The 22,309-nt window shown below is 36.8% G+C and overlaps 1 protein-coding gene across 1 annotated transcript in view; it reads left to right on the top strand.

The window, feature by feature from the left end:
* Positions 1–18,241, top strand: part of LOC134794254 (uncharacterized) — a 68,148-nt gene extending 49,907 nt beyond the window's left edge. Inside the window, exon 2 of the mRNA XM_063766011.1 lies at positions 17,139–18,241. Within this exon, the coding sequence (XP_063622081.1) occupies positions 17,139–18,010 (872 nt within the window). The 3' untranslated portion in view covers positions 18,011–18,241. The remainder of the gene's footprint in view (positions 1–17,138) is intronic.
* Positions 18,242–22,309: the final 4,068 nt, after the last annotated feature.

Here is a 22,309-nt window from a genome sequence, read left to right on the forward strand (position 1 = left end):
TAAGTAACAAAAGAAGTAGATAGTATTACATCGGAATATCCATTTCCTCATCAATAATCAAATATACCTAATAAATAAATAATCATTTCGAATAACAATTAATCCCACGTTGTAATATCATTCATGTAGTCTAGTGTGGTATAATAAGCTTTAGAAATAAGTTTACGCTTTACATAATTCTTAAATTTATTAATAGATAATTCAGTGATATGGTTTGGAAGTTTATTATAAAATCTTACACAATTACCCATGAATGATTTTTTAATTTTATGGAGCCGAGTGAAGGGCACTGCGAGCTTATGTTTATTTCTAGTATTAATATTATGAATTTCACAATTTTTCCTAAAATTTACAATATTTTTATGTACATACAGAATATTCTCATAAATGTATTGACAGTGCACTGTCATTATGTCAATTTCCTTAAATTTATCTCTAAGTGAATCTCTATGGTTCATTTTGTATATTGCTCGAATAGCCCTCTTCTGCAGAACAAAAATGGTATTTATCTCTGAAGCACCGCCCCACAGTAAAATACCATATGCCATAATGCAATGGAAGTAACTAAAATATACTAATCGAGCTGTTTTCACATCAGTTAACTGACGGATTTTGTCACTGCAAAAGCTGCAGAGCTCAGTCTATTCGAAAGAGTAGCAATATGGGGACCCCACTGTTTAGAATCTAAAGTTATACCAAGAAAAACTGTACTATCAACTAATTCCAATTCCTCATCCTTCACAATGACACTTGTTTGCACATGCCTTACGTTACTACTAGTGACAAACTTAATACATTTAGTCTTTTTCTCATTTAACAATAAATTATTAACATTGAACCAATTTACTACTTTTGAAATGGCATTGTTTAACATCATTGTAAGCTTGTTGTCTTGTCTGCAAACAATACTATATCATGGTGGGTCTTAACAAGGAATGGCAAGTCATTTATGTAGATAAGGAACAGGAAAGGCCCCAATATTGACCCCTGTGGTACACCCATAGAGACCAATGACCCAGGTGATCGCTGTCCATTCACATCGACCCTTTGTATTCTACCATTTAAGTAGGACTTAAGTAAATTCAGTGCCGATCCTCTAACTCCGTAAAAATGAAGTTTCCTGATTAATGTTTCATGACAAACACTGTCGAAGGCCTTAGATAAATCACAGAAGACACCTAAAGCATCTCGTGACTCCTCCCAGGCCTCGAAAATATGCTTAATTAGCTCAACACCGGCATCGGTTGTTGAGCGACCCCGTGTAAAACCAAACTGCTTATTATGCATCAAATTATTAACGTTAAAATGTCGTACTAATTGAGAAAGAACTAATTTTTCAAAAATCTTGCTAAATGTTGGTAACACAGATATCGGTCTAAAGTTAGTGGGGTCAGAGCTGCTACCAGATTTAAATAAAGGAATTACTTTACTATGTTTCATTAGATCAGGAAACTCGCCGCAATCAACACTGTTGTTAAATATAACTACCAAGTCAGGCGCTACAATTTCTACTAAGGATTTGACAGCATGGACAGAGACTCCCCAGAGGTTATTCGTTTTTTTGACATTAATTGATTTAAACGCCTTTATTACATCTGAGGTACAAACATGTTCAAAATGAAGGTCTCCACAACACTCTAGAGCGTTATGTTTTAATAATGTAACAGCAGATGAGGGTGATGAATTTAAATCCTTAGTTGTGGATACTGTACATATCTATCTTACAAATATCTTTAAATTATCCGTATCGTAACTTGTTGAAGTCTAGTAGAAATCTAATTCATTTTCCGAATCGATCCGTTATTCAACCTATTGTTCGGCCATAATCCATCCAGTGATGTAAAATAAAATTAGATTTTATGTGTACCTAGATTAATTGATCTGATTAGGTAGATTCTGGGTGTCAATTTGCAAAGCATTAGGTACCTACCCTGCAAAAGCGAAAGCGACATTAAGTAATTTATTTTCTTACAGAATTAATTTATCACTCTGTTACATGTTGCGGAAGGCGTGTTGCGCTTATGATTTACATATACGTTTGTATCCGTGTACTTCATATTTCTCTCGTCGCGTATTTTATTGTTAATGATAATGACTGTTATTTAGCACCTATTGAGCGTATTGCCACTGACAATGTTAGGTTGAACTCGGGTTGTTAAGAGTTGTTAAGAATGTATGGGTCATGTTATACTACGGACGAATTCACAGAATAAAAGGTTCTGTGGTGTGAAAAAGGTATCGGCACTCTCACGGAAGAACACGTCAGGTTACACGATTTTCTGCTTGCCAGCCATTCGCACTCGGAGGAAATGACTCGACGGTCGGCATGATATGTCATAGTGTCATATCACCATTGTAACCCTTTTTTTTAAAGCATTTATTTAATACATTATTGATCTTGAGCAATAAGATTTATTTAGTTTTAATAGGTACCTACAAATATTGTCGCGAACTCATTAAATACGTCGAATGTATGCTTCATGTTACCAATTTAAAAAAAACCGTTATAGGCTGTGGAAGGTTACTTTGTAAATGAGTTTTCATAGCAATAACGTCGGCAAAATCTGCATTTCCGTTTTAACTTGTCAAAACCTACACAAAGCTGTATAATATCAATCAACTCAATACCTCATTAATCACTCAAAGGTACAAGCGGTTTGTAAGACATGCTTCTATTTTAAATCCGACATTAATCTCATTATGTGATCTCATAATCTCTATACAAGTGAGTGCACTCGCTGTGTATCTATTTCAATCGCTTACCGAGTGGACGTGAATTTCATACTCGGATAAGTCTGGGTAAGGTTGACCTTAAGATAAGTCAAGTAACTATAACTATGTATCACGACGGTTATTATACTGGTTTACCTAAGCGTTGGACTCACCTTGGGCTCGGTTAACGATTGTAATACCACTCGTCTTATAACTACGAACGAACGGTTGCCTCACTGAGAACAGTGAGAACCAATGATTTGACAAATGAGATCGTTTGCTTATGGTTTTGAGTTTGATGTTATGTAATGAGGAAGTACGTAAGATGCGTTCAGCGGTGCTTGAGGGTTGCGTATGCACTCGTAGCTGTGTATGACAATAGTCAACAGGGCTTGTGACTATTGTCACACATTGTGAGCTTCGTTCGTAATAAATTGTAATTTATGAACTTCATCTTCCTATCGTTTGTCCCGGCTTATCACTACAGTTCAAGGGAGCCTGGGGTCCGCATGACAACTTATCCCAAGAATTGGTATATGCATGAGTTTTTACGAAAGTGATTGTCATCTGTGTCCTTCCAAACCCAGAGGGAAGACTATATAGCCCTCATTGGGATTAGTCCGGTTACCTCATGATGTTTTGCTTAACCGAAAAGCGACTGGTGAATATCAAATGATATATCGTACATAAGTTCCGAAAAACTCATTGGTACGAGCTGGGGTTTGAACCCACGACCTCCGCATTGAAAGTCGCACGCTCTTACAGCTAGGCTACCAACGCTTCAAATTGCTATGAATGAACGATTTTTTTACAGTAATTAGTGGGATAAGTCATATCTAATATTAACTTGCCCTTCAAATGCATTTAAATATTTTATGAAATTTTCCTTATAACAAATTTATAATTTACCGTACCTACAGGTACAAACGTTGAAGATAAGGTGGTGTTAAAACGACCAAATAATTAAATAATTACATTATTACCCGTAAAGTTAATAGCCGTGTCGTCCCTGCGGCCATTATGTAAGGTATAAGGATTATAATTAAATAATTAACAAACTTATTTTTATGGCTTGCACGCTAGTGTGCATGCACTTGAATGGCTATAGTATTTATATTTATATTACATAATAAAATAGGAATTATTAAAACTTATTATTTTAAGTACTAAAAGCAGGTATTTTTAGTTTATTACAATACTTACTTTTTATTCTACATTTGTGTACCATCTTAAAGGATGACTCATTAGACCGGGCCGTGTCCGGGCCGGAGCTTCCGGCGCATCGTTTTCTATGGAAAACGTCACGTGATCATCTGTCATGTCATACAAAAGTAAGCCCCGGAAGCTCCGGCCCGGACACGGCCCGGTCTAACGTGAGTCATTCTTAAAGTAGAATCTTTAAGAAATACTATTAATTTTAATAGTATTACTTACCACTATAAAACCCGTTGCCTATGATGAAACCGGGAATAAGCTAAGATGAGGAGGGCTTATGGCCTTTTCAAAAGAAGAGTATGTGCCTACCCGATGTACAATACCTTACAATTCGCATATGTATACTCTTTATTGCACACCATTGTGGGGTTACTTTGCATTGTGGGGTAACTTTGATAGTTTAGCTCTTTACGAAATCATTTTAGATTATTTTTCGCAGGTCTGAATAATTCCCCAAATCTTATAAGTACTAAACAAAAAAAGCAACCCGTTCTAATCAGGTTTTAAGTAACAGCATCAAAACGCTCTTACGGTAGATGTCGCTAGGGTCCACTTGACCCATATGGTGGAAAGATTAGCTGGCTATGGATGAGGTCTTGGTGGCTAAGATGGCAGAGCGCCGGAGTATCGATCCAGAGGCCGTGAGTTCAAGTCTCACCCAAGACAGTAATTTTTCCACTTTTAAATTCATTATATGATTAAAGTAAGTCAACAAACCACACCTTAATCAAATTCCTACGGAACGTCACAAAAGTGCAGAGATCGTCGATTGCTCTGATACGTATTATTTCATAGTCACGTTCTACTGCATGCTAGGTAATCGGACGGTATGCCGCGAATTCACCGCGGTGCACAGATTGCAAAACAGTGCGGCCGAAGTAAAAATGATGCTACGTAGTGCAGCCGATGGCACAATAACTGCGTTTAGGTACAGACAGTCGGTTAACTACTAGCTGATATAAATTCTTGTAATAATTTTAATATTCAAAAATATTTTTTGTTATAAAAAATGAGAAAAATGAAACTTAATATTTTCTCAATTTTTCACAAGAACTACTAGGTACTGTACCAACGCTTATCGTCGTTGCGCTTACCAAATCTGATACGTGCGAGATTTTAATCAAATGAATTCATACCTTATGTGTTTCGTTGCTAGGTAACTATTTGTCAATCAAAAATAGAACATAAATAATTATCAGAAACTGTCCAATGTATATAGGCAATCAGTAGGGGGAACGCGGCCAGCGTTCTAGGAACAATGCCTCAGGCTGATTTAGGGCTAGATTTATAATTTATTTATTTTGTTATTTAATCTCTGTTTTCATTATTAAATACATCAGTAACAGATATATAAGAAGTTCAACCAATCTTAAATTCCTACTGGAGGCGGATTCAAGGAATGGTTTTACAGTTAATAAAATGTTACGTTTTAAATTAAATGTCATGGGAATAGGAAGTGAAACTTCCACCCTTCCACCGGCCAAATTCATTTATAAACGAATTCGTGAATTACCTATCATGCAAAAATATTGACTGAGAAATGTTAAATGAAAACTTAATATATGAGATTTCTACAAGCGATTTTTTGTTGTCTGATTCATTATATACCCATAGGCAGGTTTCCTAGTCTGGTGCTGCATTAATTACCTATTAAAGGAATTATTATTTCCTTACTGCTTCTACTGATGCCATTTCGATTACATATATGTTTTATAAATTATGCTTTATATTTTATTTCTAGCGTGTCTGTTCATAGCGTGTTTAATTATACCCACAGATATCTTTCCTATTTGAGTAATAGGTACATTCAGTAGGTATTTACATACATATATACTTACATATTTAATAAGAATATGCTGCTGATGCAACTACGATAAATGCTTGATTAGCTACGATTTAAAACGTATAATGTCTACCAGCTAGCATTGCATGAACCTAATTTTGTGTCTGAACTTAAATATTAAAAAAAAATAGCCACAACCCAATACAGAACCTCCTCCTTCTGGATAAAGCAGTCGGTTAAAATAAGAAGAGCTTTTGTTCTGTTTCAGTCATGTCTACTGTGGCCGAACCTTGAAAGGCCCTCTCTAATTCCAAAGATGACTGCTTGATAAAACCAATTCGAGCATCAGTAGGTATTGTTCGGGCCATAAATAACTGCAATCATGATCGTTTACGGTCATTGTTATTAATAATCGATCAATATGTCTATAACTTTACAATAACGGGAGGTTATTGAATAAATATACGATCTAACAACTTTCAAGCTTTGCTAACAGCTTTAAGGCTGTCAGCAAAGCTTGAAAGTATGACTAAACTTTTTTTAAGTTTAATAATTCTCTAAGGCCCTTAGCGTACTTTTATAAGCTAAAAGAAGTTCAATAAATTGACTCTTTACGGATGGTATTTCTTAGGTACATTTTTATTGAATAACTAGGTCATTATTTAATGACGACTCTTTTTTAAATCTGGCTTTTACATTTTACTAAATTATCTCTATTTCAGCTCGTTTTGAACAGTCGCAGCGCATTCTCTCACATATAAAGTCAAGCAAGTCTATAATTTACTTGCGGATAACTGATGTCATCAAATTTTATGCAGATGTGGGTGACAATCGACTCCTGTCATTTGTTCATAACTTGACTTATTAAACAAAATATTGTATCAAATCGGACCTGGTTTATTAAAACGAGCCTGAAGTAGGTAACAAATAATAACGTCGAGCAAAAGTCACTAAGTACTATCAAAAAATTAAAGTAACAATGCACTTTATTACACTTGTAACACGGTTTATTGACCAATAATTTCAATGGTGTTAGTTAGTGACTTTTGCTTGTCACCCGACGATAAGTACCTAGTTGAGCTAAATTACATCATAGAAATGATGGGCTTAAATGCCTTGAAGCTTTCACTGCCAATCAATTTTATATTTATATTATTGATAAATGCTTCATTTTAACCTGCTATTTTGTAACCTGAGCCCTTTGAGTATTGCGATCTTCCTCATAAAATAATCATAAAATTTGATTTCATAAATACTGATGCAATGAAACGCAACTTAAATCGTTACAAGATAAAAAAACTCTTGTCTTTAAAATGTTATGTCATATGAGCCATCAAACAATATAATACAGTAACCAATCCACTAATGCATCAATCCATTACTCTTTATGTTGTGCATTATTTGTTTTAAAGGCTTTTTCGCAATGAATGTAACATCAAAAGAACTTTCGTTTCATGGCAAAGAAGCTCAATCTTAATGTATATTTCGTCACAATAAGTAACCGTCTTTTTATAGGTACACTTTTCGCGATAAGTATTAAGACATTATGTAAGTCATTAGCTTGTGTCATTGTACGTAACTAAGTAAGATATTGCGCGTAATTATTAAATTATTATAGTGTTACATTGTTTAGGTCCCTTCGGCCGCGTACGCAACCGGAGCTTCGTAACCAGTTGCGATCGAATACTTTTTCGGTCTTGTACGAAACCGATTGCGATCAAAAACTATTTTCTTCTCATACGTAACCAGTTACGATCGAACATTTTTTGTTTTTGTACGAAACCTCTCGACCGTTCGTAAAACCAGCAAAGACTTTCTTATTATAAATTTTAATGTACTAATAATGCACACGTTATACAGGTAATTAAGCCCGTTTAAGCTAACTCTGCACCGTGTTTGACGATGTTTCACATAAACTAACCTTTATACTAGATTAATTTTAGACATATGTAACTTTTTATATTTACATAACCAATTATGTTTACATTTACCTAGACCAAAAATCGGTAATAGTACGTTATTGTTGGGCGAGGCTCGGAAGTAGCTACTTGAGCGCCATTCATTTATTACGTAAGACGATTTAGGGGGGAAGGGGGTCGAAAAATCGCATTTTTTCTTACAAGGGGGAGGGAGGGGGTTTTCATAGTTCTTACGTAAGATAATAAAGATGCGATTTTTTTAATTTCTATGCAATGATGACGTTTAAAATAATACTTCCATAATATATGCTATCAAACACGGTGCAGAGTTAGCTTAAACGGGCTTAATTACCTGTATAACGTGTGCATTATTAGTACATTAAAGTTTATAATAAGAAAGTCTTTGCTGGTTTCATGAACGGTCGAGAGGTTTCGTACAAAAACAAAAAATGTTCGATCGTTACTGGTTACGTATGAGAAGAAAATAGTTTTTGATCGCAACCGGTTCCGTACAAGACCGAAAAAGTTTTCGATCGCAACTGGTTACGAAGCTCCAGTTGCGTACGCGGCCGAAGGGGTTTAGGTACAAGTGTTTGAAAATGTTTGTAGATTTTTAGGGTTCCGTACCCAAAGGGTAAAACGGGACCCTATTACTAAGACTTCGCTGTCCGTCCGTCCGTCCGTCCGTCCGTCCGTCCGTCTGTCACCAGGCTGTATCTCACGAACCGTGATAGCTAGACAGTTGAAATTTTCACAGATGATGTATTTCTGTTGCCGCTATAACAACAAATACTAAAAACAGAATAAAATAAAGATTTAAATGGGGCTCCCATACAACAAACGTGATTTTTGACCAAAGTTAAGCAACGTCGGGAGTGGTCAGTACTTGGATGGGTGACCGTTTTTTTTTTGCTTTTTTTTCTTGTTTTTTTTTATATGGTACGGAACCCTTCGTGCGCGAGTCCGACTCGCACTTGCCCGATTTTTTTTTAATTTTTGAGTATTATCCTGGCACAGCAGTTCTCAAGACCCGGACTTTGTCAGGGCAAGTCGAATGCAGTGTACCATGCGCCTATGTAGTAAAATTAGTCGCTAATCGCACTCTAGTAAAAACTTTCCCCCTTCCGCTCTCTTCAGCAGGTTAGGTCCGGGTTTAAATAGTAGTTTGTGTTACAAGGGATCAAAATGATATATTTCTGTCAAGGGCGTACGTGGAATCCTGATCGTAATGAGGGATTCAAGTGTTAACGCCCAAGACGAAATAATTTTGATACCGTGTGACACATACTGCTTTTCACATCAACTATGAGGAAATTGTTATGTTCCAAAATATGTTTTATTTGACCAAAAAAATTGTAGATATGCAAGAAAGAAAAAATCGTGTCCTAGAACAGAAAAGTATAACTTTGATTGCTCCTAGCAGGGAAGAAAAGTGCCACTTTGATCCCTCCTAGCGGGGAAGAAAAAGCCCTTTTTCGAATAGGTGACGTGAAAAGAAACTTACCTATCCTTGTTGGAGACCGAAATCTCCATTCTACATTTCGTTTTAATTAATTGAACTGTTTAAAAGTTAAAACCATTATTTTATTATATTACTCGAAATAATGTCAACATTAAAAAGTAAACTACATACCTTTAACTAGGAAACAATGTACCGTATCAGTTATAATGATAAATTGATAAATCGAAAATATCTACAATTTTACTTACTAACTACATGGTATGGGATGGGACGTAACTTATTATGTGCTTCCGAGTGACTATTTAAACAGGCACAACCAGTTCAAATTACATAATACTTACTGTTATCTCAGTGTAAATAAAATGAAAGAACCCGTCTGACTCGCTAATGCAAGTAATACTTACGAAGTAGTAAGTAGCTACTAAGTAGTTGTGACCGAAAACCGCTCTCTGGTTGTACAGTGTACTCATATGAAATATGATACGATTGATTTGATGTGATGGATGAAACATTTATTAGAAAACCCGTTAAAGTGGAAGTTCCCAAACTTTGCTATAACTGCCCAAATAATACACACAATTGAAGACAAGTTCACATCATATGTATATTTCGGTTTCTTTTTAAATAAATCTGAAAACCATCAAGACCATGTCAAGTGTCAACACTACTGATGTGATGTCGGAAAGTTTCCAAAATTGCGAAATTTGCACTTGGAAATTTTTCAAAAACAACTCATATTATTCTCTGATCCTATTTTGTATAGCAACCGAAATTTTCCATTTACGGAATGAAAATTTCCTTTGTTTTCTTTGAGATTTACCTGACATTTCTGCAATTTGCATATGTGTAGTCAACACTTATGAACCAACCAATAATGAACCAATGAAAACAATTCGTGTAAACAAAACTGCGGAAAGAAGATAATTATAATTCAATTATAAGTATATTCGGATGTAGTATCGATATGTTTCCAGACGTCACGATAGCCCTCGATCAGGAAGAAATGCGTTTGATTTTATCGCACTGATTAACTGTTCATATTTACACACAAATGGTAATTTGTAACATGACTTCAACAGTGCGTTCCGGGTTAGACATTATTATTTAGGGACGACATTGAACGCCCCAGTCCAGCTCATTCAGACCTTTATATGTCATGTTTTTTTCATTTATTCTGTGTTCACTTAAACTGGTTGTCAAGTAATTGTAAATGCACAATCCTTACGTGGATGTCGAGTGACGTGGGATTTGTGCTGCCTTCTAACAAATTGCTATCGTTAACGTCAAAGGACGTACTTAAGCGGAAATGTAGGAAACGCGGACGTCATTTGAAAACAATCAAAAGTCTAGATGAATCAATGCCAACGGTACATTAATTAGGCCATATATTTGTTTACATATTCATTTATTTATTTTTTTAACTTCTTTCATAGGGAGACATACTATAGGGACAGTACCAGCTGATATAACCTTTATGAATATTTTATTAGCCATACATATATGATTATTTTTGTCTCATAAGTTTATTTCCGAATATTTAGTTTAAGTACCTACTTACTTTCTGCCTTCGAGACATATTTCTCAATCAATTGCAATTTATTTTTTAATAGTGCAGCTGGAACACTTTCAGCTCGTATCAACGGATCTAATACTAACCGTCACCTTTTAAGAATGAGGCCGATTCTGTTTAAAATTTTGATAAAATCGTCATCTTGTTTTGATACAACGCACCCGCCGCTAAGGCTAATCGGTACTTGCAAAATTTTATCAAGAGTTATCCCATTATGCACTCATATGTGCACATTAGAAGGCGAATGACATGATTATATCAAAACAATTTGTGTGTGTCTGTTTTTAGGGTTCCGTACCCAAAGGGTAAAACGGGACCCTATTACTAAGACTCCGCTGTCCGTCCGTCCGTCCGTCCGTCCGTCCGTCCGTCCGTCCGTCCGTCTGTCACCAGGCTGTATCTCACGAACCGTGATAGCTAGACAGTTGAAATTTTCACAGATGATGTACTTCTGTTGCCGCTATAACAACAAATACTAAAAACAGAATAAAATAAAGATTTAAGTGGGGCTCCCATACAACAAACGTGATTTTCGACCAAAGTTAAGCAACGTCGGGAGTGGTCAGTACTTGGATGGGTGACCGTTTTTTTTTTGCTTTTTTTTCGTTTTTTTTGCATTATGGTACGGAACCCTTTGTGCGCGAGTCCGACTCGCACTTGCCCGGTTTTTTTTTCTACTTTCTTATTGCATGTTTAAAACAACCGCATTTAGAAACCTAATTTCGCACAGCAAAAGAAGACAAAAACAATATAGCGCGTCCATTGCGGAACCGTAGAAAATCGGTGTTACCATATTAGAAAAGTGTGCGTATTTGTTTCAATAATCGATGTCGTGCTCTAGATTTCAAGTATGTCAAACATTGCAAGATGCGTAGCGTTAATATGGATGGTCCAAATTAGCTTGTGCTATACAACGGAATGTGTCTACTCATACAGTTTTAATATTTTGTAATTTGTCGTGAATATGACAAAACATTATTATTTGAACAGCAGGCGTATTTTGGACGGCTTTATGCACGTGATAAAATAAATTTCGCTTTTTGACATCAGGCGATTGCAAGAGATGGACACTGCGGTCGGATTCGAACTTTAAGATACATCAATTAAAGATCTAGAAACGATATGGATTAGATATTGTCAGTGTCAAATATGACGTTTCTTCAAACAAAAACGTCACTTTTGACACTGACACATCTAATCCACATCATTTCTAGATCTATTAATTGACGTATCTTAAAGTTCGAATCGAGCAGAAAGACGGTTTTTATTCGATAATGAAACTGCAGGCATATCGCTGCCCCAATATTACAGGGTTCTATGTTTCACTTTTATCGAACTGAAATTTGAACATTGTCATAATGACATTAAGTCGAATTTCAACTATCTTTAAAATGTAACATAGAACCCTGTAATATTGGGGCAGCGATATGTATATGAACGTAACATAGCAGCCTAACTTTTCATTTTGTTTTAAAGAATCTTGATAAATATTGTGCTGGATAATGTACGCTAATATCACTTATGAAATCCTAGAATAGACTAAAAATTTACATAAAGTATAAATATCTGCAGAAAACCATCTAGATACAAGATAGTTACGCAACAAGAATTAAACCTGCGTAAACGAAGCACTATATTTATGTATATTATCGCACCGGAAACTGTAAGATAATCATTTTAGCTAGGTAGTAGGTACTTTGCCTTAGGCAGGCAGTAAATACCGTACATTAATAAAAGGAAGTATTCAGTGCTAGTAGTATGAAGAACGAATAAATGTATACTCAATTACTTATAATATATTACACGGCGGAAAATATTTTTGTAATTCTTTGCCCATCTTCTCGTAATTTAACTGCATTATTATTAGATACAGTGGACATGTAAACATTGAAACAATTTACATATAAGTGTGTAGTGCACGATTCTATAAATACTTATTTTTATATGTGGTATATAGGCAACTAAAACGCGCATATAGTCACTATTCTGTAATTGTAACTATCGGTTGCCCACAAATAATTTAACTATTATAGTATTATTGCTTAAGGCATAAAAATACGCTAAGTATTTACCTACATATACTACAATCCTCTGACGACATTTTTAAATGTCACATTGTTAAATACCTGTCGTTAAATTTAAATAATCACGATTATTTAGCAGTGGCGCTAGTGTGCACGTTGATAGGCTCTTAACGTAGCGCCACCATTATAAAGGAGCCCGGATCAGCTGGACTACGCAGTTAAGTTTTTACGAAAGCTACTATTCAGCTATTACGCAGCTATCAGCAATTTACGAGTATAAACCTTAGTACAAGTTAAACATTTAGAACTTTATTAAACCGGCAACATGCTACAGTCAGCATCCATAAGAGCGCGTGAAATATCACGCAAAAAAAATTTGATGGTTTACGATTAAAAGTAGCTATCTAGAGCAGCGGTCGGCAACAAGCATCCCGCGAGCCTCTCTGGCTATTTTGTATGTAATATTGACAAACGACAATGTCTGATAAAGTCATGAATATTAACAAAGTGCGTCCCGCGTCAACTTCGGTAACTACTATTTGGCCCTTGGCTGCTAAAAGGTTGCCGACCGCTGATATAGTGTATCTAGTAGTAGTAAGCGTTTAATTGATTTATGTAGGTAGGTACATATCTTACAAAAACATATGTTTTTGTTAAGCTATCACAAAATGAATGAATCAAAAGTACGCATTCATTCTGTGATATACTTTGATTTGACGCATAGTCTGATACGCTACTTAACCAAAACTCTGTACCTGTAAAGTAAAGTGTAAAGTGAGCGGGCAACTTACTTTTACCAATAGGGATGTTTCCTGTACTTAAAATAAATGATTTTAAACCTTGCACGAAATAAAGCACCAGATCTTTATTAGAAAAACATAGATAGCAGCTATTTTTAAACACAATTTGTATTTAATAAATCGGATTGAAATATAAAAAGTAGGTGAGTTTACCGTGACGTCACTACATTCGTTTTCATATAAATTCCATATTAGCAAATCGTTTTGACAGTTCTAAAAAAGAAGCTGATTTGACTAGTAGGAATGTAGCCTATTGTTTTAAGTAATGTGATCATGCGTCTACGACTTCTACGAGTATAACGTACCTACTTACGGTCGAGCGACTGCAACCCATACATTTTCGTAAATAGGTTAGGTACGTATTTTAATAATTATGGTCGCAGTCGCTGTCGTATCGTCGAGTATTTCGACAGTGGTTAAAAAGTTCTCAAACAGCACTACTATGAATTATAAAGACATTATTATAGAGTTCCTATTTCGAGATAAATGCAGAGGTGCATAGGTTTGAACCACTTATGTCATCAACGTGTGTGAATGGTTTAGCAATTCGTGTGGAAACTGTCAACCCGTTACACGATGTACCATCGCCCACACTGTTAACTGTACATCGGTGGACCTTATGCCTTTTGTAATAAGGTCCACCGATGTACAGGTAGGAGTGTTGCTGTTTGTACGTAACTACGGAAAAGCTGGAAATTACTGCGACGTGTAATTCGTGTAAAGTCTTCTTCGTTAAACGTACGAGTCGCATTAAAGTAGTATGTTATGTATTGCTGTAATGAGTAAAAACCGGACAAATGCGAGTCGGACTCGCCCACTGAGGGTTCCGTACTTTTTAGTATTTGTTGTTATAGCGGCAACAGAAATACATCATCTGGGAAAATTTAACTGCCTAGCTATCACACGGTTCATAATATACATCAGCCTGGTGACAGACATGGTCCCGTTTTTACCCTTTGGGTACGAAACCCTAAAAATAGATAAGTATGTACCTAATATGTTACATATAATATAAGATAAAATAGTCTAGTGAAGTGATTCGGACCCTATTATATTAAATAGATATAAGTACAAGAACCAAGCGATATGACATAATTTTGGAATTAATATGTAAGTATATTTTACCATAGTAATCGTTCCAACTTTTTTATGATCAGTCAAAATTCAACATTATTAATTACTCACTAGCTCATTGGTTTGAAAAATACCGATAACCTACACAACATAACGGTCAGTATAATAGACAACATTCCAAAATACCTAGGTACTAAACTGTTCTATTTTATTTTTAATTTAGTATTAAATAAACAAGGAAGAAACGCATAAGCAGTATAGGTATGCAACTATGCACGTAGAGAAATCCTAATTCCTACGCAAATTGCGTATTACCTAAGTCTGTCTTCTAATCTGATACAAAACGCACATTCCATTCAGAGTTACGTGAATAGACGTGACCAAAATTATTGCGTCGGCCTGCCACGTCTCTCATAAGGCGTCTATTCGATCTAGCCTCGTTATACCCTAACCCTAGCTTTCTCCTGACCTTTGGCACAGTTTCAAAATACTGCCTTGTTTTCCTAACAAAAATGCAGATTTGTTTCAAATTCCCCTCTAGGTTAAAGGTTATAAAGATCAGCGGTTATCGTCATATTTACGACATAAAGGTTGAGAATTATGAATATATTTAACGTAATCGTAATCTTCAGCAACATGCTTCGATGTTGCGTTCGAATGTGTTTATGTTCCAGATTCAAAATTTAAAAAAGGCGACCGCAAACCACAGTGTGCACTTCACTGACCAGTACTTAGGAATGACATAACCGTTGAGTTAATTTTCTTCGGTCCAAAAGGCTCAGACGTAGTTATTCATTCAGCCAGCTAACATAGGTACTACCCACAGTGGGACAATAATTATGCTTAGACTTACGGCACCGAATGGTAGAAGATAATGGTAGAAGTAATATAGTTTGTCAAAGGACTGTTTTTTGTTTCAATCAAATTCAATTTCAAATTTGTGATTTCAATCATAGACAGGGAGAATCATACTATCTTTGTCTTACACTAGTACTAGACTAGCACCCTTAAGAAAAGGATGAGTATAGTTTTCCTGGTTCTTACTGACTGACAAATTGGTTTGACCAACTATAGGTAGGTAACTTTAACAAATGACAGTAGGTAAGTGACAAAAAAACCGGCCAAGTGCGAGTCGGACTCGCGTTTCTAGGGTTCCGTACATAAGTCCGACTCACGCTTGACTGCACATTTCTAATAGGTTTTCCTGACATCTACAGGTAAAGAACTATTTTGTGTATTTTTTTCAAAATTTTAGACCCAGCAGTTTCGGAGATAAAGGGGGGCTGATTGGTCATTTCTTGGCTATTTTCTTAAATAACTTCGAACTTATGTATTTTAAAATTATACAAAAAAACATGTCCATCTTTGGGTCACTAATTTACATATGTGTACCAAATTTCAATTTAATTGGTCCAGTAGTTTCCGAGAAAATAGGTTGTGACAGACGGACAGACAGACGCACGAGTGATCCTATAAGGGTTCCGTTTTTTCCTTTTGAGGTACGGAACCCTAAAAATTGTAACTTATACTTGGTCAAGCAGATCTTGTCAGTAGAAAAAGGCGACAAATTTGAAAAATGTAGGGGCGAAGGGATATCGTCTCATAGAAAATTTGAATTTCGCGCCTTTTTCTACTGACAAGATTTGCTTGACCATCTATACTTAGAGCTTATATTTAAGTCTACTTATAAAAATTATAATAGTGATGAATGTATCAGAAATCGCAATGCACCAAGAAAAAATACTAAGCTACTTCTAAATGTCTAATGTTACTTTAACAACTAAAGAGTAGAAATAGGACACCTACAAATAGCGCAAATTGGCATCCTCCTGATGTAATAATTTACCCACTCTTCGAACTCATTCTGCGTCATTAAAGCTTATTGGCTTCTTATGGCTTTACTATTCATATAAGGATTTGATTGAAAGCTAAAGTTGAGAAATTCACTCAGGAGTCAGGAAACAATGTCGAGCCGAGTTTCTCAATTTATTGACTAACGGCCTAATAAAGATTTACATTTTGATATAGCGTCGTTTTGCACGCCTCGCGTTTCCTTATACGAATATACGAAACATCTTCAATTTTAATTTACTAAAAACAATAAATTATACGAGAGATTTATAAGTTTGTTGGCAGACTAACGCGAGTGCTTTAGATACTTTGTGTTTATGTTAGGGTCTGATTAGGTTCATATTTTTGTTGTTGGTACGTTTATTTACATTTTGAACTCCAAGGTCTAAAATTATTACAAATGTATATTCAGGAAACGTTTTATATTCCGGTAGCTAACTTATTCCGTTTGAAAGACAATGAGCGTCACAAAACATGTGTTTTATTATAGCGTGTCGCAAATAAGTCGAAACGTCACCCCCGCACCCACGCAGCAAAGAACTTAATTTACAAGTGTAATCAAACCAATGCATACATGCATTATGTATTAACAGCCGCAATCTCCGTTACAACATACCTATCAAACCTACATACGTCAAGCATCGTATTGTCTTACCTTATCAAGGTCTTCCATAATTTTTGTTGGCATTTTAGACAACGTTGACTGACGTTAAATCTGTTTGTTTCAGATGATGCAACGGATCTCAGTGCAGAGTCGTCCGAGATTGTCCCAGAGATGGTAGCGGCGCCGCATGAGCAGTGGCAAAATCAACAGCATGAGCCTCAATCTGCGGCTTCGACGGCCGTCCAGACCGACCACTCGATCGAGCTCGTCGGCGGCTCACAGACTTTCTTTCCCTCCTTCGCAAACCTCTTCGAACCTCGACAGCAAAGCGGCTACAGAATAGGCGGTTTTGGAAATCAAGAGACAGCGTACAGCCAGAAACCGCAATCGTACAGATCATTGCTAAACTACCCTTTGTTTGGAAACTACAGAAGTCTTGATGGTTTCGGAAAGCAGAATAGCGTTGCTTCGGCGCCTTTAGTAGATGCAAGCTCTAGCTTGCTTGGCTCAGGAAACTTTGGAATCATTAGAGGAGGAACTTTCTTCGCCCAAAACGATGAGGACACCGACGATTTCCACGACAGCTTCAGCTCATTCTACAACAATGGCCACGGCCGACCGTCTACCGGATCCGGCTACATAGCTAACCCTAGACCTAATTTCAATCAAGACCAGTTCGCTAACTTCAGAGACTTCGCCGACATCAACTCTCCATCCAACTCCGCTTACTCACATTTCGTCGTCGTTTACGCCAACAAAAATGCAACGATGGACGAAATTAGCGAAGAAACTAGACGGGTCGTTTCAGAGCCTAAAAACATTATAGAGACATTAGAACGTCTAGACGAACATAAGCCGCAAAAGATTACGAAATCTAAAGCGAAGCTAGCAGCAACAAAGCAAAAGTTTAACAAAAAGGAGCAGTGGAAGAAAGCGAACTCGAAACATATAAGCCCAAAGCACGATCCGGAAGAGCCGTTGCTAGCTTTAAGCTAAAACCAGTGTAAATACAAAGACTTGCGTTACGTAAGTGATTGAAGTAGGTACCAGTAGAAAAATGGTGTGACAAGTGCGTCGAGTGTCGAAACGCCGCTGCCTAAATTTAATTTGTGTGTTGTCTGTAGTCTACTTGTGTAAGCGATATGAGCTGTTATGTGAAGATGAGTGAATGCGCGCGGTTTGCTATTGAATGAGAATTCAAATAATAAATTAAATTAAGAACCTTAATTAAGCTTCTAGTTTCATTTTCATACTTCCCTCAATTAATCAAGCTAAGAGATGTGCAACTGGCAATGTTACAGGTGGTGTAAGTAGATTGCTGGTTACAAAATTGAACTAGATCGAATATTTACGTTTCATATTGATAAAGCAAATAATATCTCGGCGAAACTTTCGAATTATCTATTCAAGGTTTCGACTGTTTAGTTACACTTAGCCAGTTACATGTGAGTTACACTAAGCCAGTTTTCTGGCATTTTAAAAGTCTGCACTGCACTTATTTGGGTGAGTAAAACTGTGTAAATATTTAAAATATTATTACCTATTATAAATAAATTAATATTAAAGGACATTATCACAGAAATTGACTAAGTCCCACAGAAAGCTCAATAAGGCTTCTTGTAGGTACTTAGTTACTTACTTAGACAACGATATATGTAATATAGGTATAAATACACATAGAAAACACCCATAACTCAGGCACAAATGTCTGAGCTCATCACTCAAATAAATGCCCTTACCAGGATTTGAACCCATGACCATCGGCGGCTTCATAGGCAGAGTCTATTAGGCCTAGTAGCCAGCCAGAAAATGATAATAAGTAGAGGGTGGAACATTTCTAGGGACTGGCCTGTAAGGATAGTGTTATCGAAGTGATCTACAATCGAGTTAATATACTTAATCGTAAAGCAGCGGGCTCAGCACGGTTCCATTTTTATCGACTATCACTATGTCCCTTTCGCACTTACATACTTGTTAGAACGTGACAGGCATGGTGACAAGGGATAAAAACGCGACCGTGCTAAGCCGCCTGGCTTAAAAAGTAAAACAGAATCATTAAAATGAAATATTTTTTATATCAGTGACAACCCTACAGTTATTTAGGTACGTTTTAAATTGACACGTGTCATGTCATTAATTAATAGGATCTTCTTGCTAGGGTTGAAACATACAGATTTTTGCACTAATGTTTAACAAACTGTACCTATCTCAAAAACGGTTAGAAATATATTAACGTGAAGAATAAGATAAAGTACGTAGCCCGTAGCCTAAACATTGCATTGGTTTGCATAAAAGTCCCTTGTTCTGTTCCACCTAATACAATAAAAATGTTGGTGAGTTGGTTGAAAAAGGTTTGCACATTTTAGAAAAAGGTCGCTTCTGTGGACAATACAATCACAGTTAACGACTCTGGTACATAGATATGCCGTTTTCCTTATTTGAGTCTCAAGTCCTTCTTCTTCCTCGCGTTATCCCGGCATTTTGCAACGACTCATGGGAGCCTGGGGTCCGCTTGACAACTAATCCCATGATTTGACGTAGGCACTAGTATTTACGAAAGCGACTGCCATCTGACCTTCCAACCCAGAGGGGAAACTAGGCCTTATTGGGATTAGTCCGGTATCCTCACGATGTTTTCCTTCACCGAAAAGCAACTGGTAAATATCAAATGATATTTCGTACATAAGTTCCGAAAAACTCATTGGTACGAGCCGGGGTTTGAACCCGCGACCTCCGGATTGAAAGTCGCACGCTCTCACCGCTAGACCACCAGCGCTTGTTATCCCTTCAAGTGGCGCCAGCGAAAACGCGAAAAGTAGTCATGTGGCGCCGCGGATTTGCGCAAAAGCAGTCACGTGGCGGGGCCCCGATGGGTGGTCAGCACAGATTAAAATAATTTAACAAAATCGTCGATTTAAGCTTTTCTATGTTTGAAAGTAGGTATATTAGATCACATATCGTTATAATCAGTGTTAAATACGCTATTTGAATGAAGTAATTAAATTATTATAATGTTTATACATTTGGCCAGACCTAATCAAACTCCGGGAGAATGACAGTTTTTCAGTTTCCTTGTTATAGATGGTCAAGTAAATCTTGTCAGTAGAAAAAGGCGCGAAATTCAAATTTTCTATGAGACGATATCCCTTCGCGCCTACATTTTTCAAATTTGCCGCCTTTTTCTACTGACAAGATCTGCTTGACCAACTATAATAATGAATACCACCATAAAACAAATTGATGATTGGAGGTGCTTGCAAAGGGACCTAACATACATTTTATTTTACAAAACAACCTCTTAAAAATCAAGACTGAACTCGAACTAGGCGGTCGCTCCCGAATGAATGGTCCTCACCAACAAATTTTATACCAAGTGTATTTGTGTTTCTTACGGTATGCTATCCTTGTCTAACTCGCTACCTAATTTTGGGCGCTAGAAGAGCGTAACTATAACATAAATGCGTTCAATTTCACCTCTAAATACGGCACCTCTTAACTACTCACTGGTGGCCGACAGTTTACTGGTTTTCGCATCGACCTGTGAGTGGTGGGCCGCCAGTTTACTGCTTTTCGGTCCGACCATTAACGGGTTGACCGCCACTTGAAGGGTTATTTGAGTCTCAAGTACTGAAAAAATATAACCCGCCTGTAAAAGTGCCGCGTAAAAAATTTGCTTTAGGTTCCCTTATAAAGGATGTTTTTTTAGAGGTTTGGTTTTTAAATTGGCGACACTGTTTCTAGTGATTGTCAATTTAACAGTTGGCGGGATATTTGTGGTCGGTACGTTTTGCCATTTCCACAATGAATAGACTTACTTCAGAACCACGATTGCAAATTGTGCAAATTTATTTTGAAAATCATGGTTCAGTTTGCCAAACTTACCCACGTTTACAATGCAAAATTTTGTTCAGTGGTGAGGCTCATTTTTGGTTGAACAGCTACGTCAATAAGCAAAATTGCCGAATTTGGAGTGAAGAAAACCCAGATGCCTTTGTTGAGACGCCGTTACATCCATTGAAAGTCACTGTTTGGTGCGCTTTATAGGCAGGGGGAATCATTGGCCCATATTTTAATAAAGATGATACGGGCCAGAATGTTACCGTCAATGGAGAGCGCTATAGAGCCATTGTTACTGACTTTTTTGTTCCTCAGTTGAATGGTATTGATGTGCAGAGCTGTGGTTGGTGGGTGGTGGCAACAAGATGGTGCAACATGCCACACAGCGCGCGACACCATCAATTTATTGCGGGAAACATTCGATGAGCGCATGATTTCCCGTAATGGACCTGTGAACTGGCCTCCACGATCGTGTGATCTCACACCTATGGATTACTTTCTTTGGGGATATGTGAAATCACAGGTCTACGCAGATAAACCATTGACGTTGGACCACTTGGAAGCCAACATTCGCCGCGTTATTGCCAATATACGGCCCCAGTTGCTCGAAAAAGTGGTCGAAAATACTTCCCGATTACGCTTCATTCCAGCCAGCCGTGGCGCCCATATGCCCGAAATCATTTTTAAACGTAATGGCATAAGAATATCTTTTAAATAAAACCAATACCATGATAATAAAATTCATTTTTACCTGTTTTATATCATTTTGAAATTGTATACCTTTAAAAAAAACACCCTTTATTTGCGATCTCTAGGTAAGTATATAGGAAAGACGCGAATGAGTTTGCTAAAAAATGTGTATGACACTATTACGTCGCGAGGTTAGTTGATATCTACATATGTGGGTGAATAACACTTTAGAAGACCCCCTCCGAGACCACGGGGACAACGCCGTCCTCGAAACGTCGGAGGTAAATCTTAAAACTGAAATATGCGATTAAGTGCCCTTGTACAATTTAATAATGTGTAAAGAAATTATGTAATTCAATTTTATAGTCTTATATCACCATTCACAATGCCATATTTTTTAGATTAAAATGTTCTTTGGCTTTCATTGAATGCTACCATAGCCGCGGGCACAGCTAACTTTACTAGTACCAGAACGTCCAGAACAAAATTAAAATACCGCAATATGCATTTTACAACAGTGCCATCTATAGGTATCATAATGACACTATGATACTATGACAGTGACATCTGTTGTTCAGTAGAAATACCAACAACGTCTTTGCTTATAGGTTGGCGGCATTGGAATAAACCTAGTTGTAAACGTGCCACTCAACAGTACAACCAACCTTTACATTTGACGTATGAAACGTGGGAGCCAACATAATAAAAGGGAAACGAAGAGGGTTGCTATTCCACAATTTTTTTACTAAAGGCAACATTTTATCAATC

The sequence above is a fragment of the Cydia splendana genome, chromosome 10 (genome assembly GCF_910591565.1).
Source record: "Cydia splendana chromosome 10, ilCydSple1.2, whole genome shotgun sequence".
Classification (NCBI taxonomy): Eukaryota; Metazoa; Arthropoda; class Insecta; order Lepidoptera; family Tortricidae; genus Cydia; species Cydia splendana.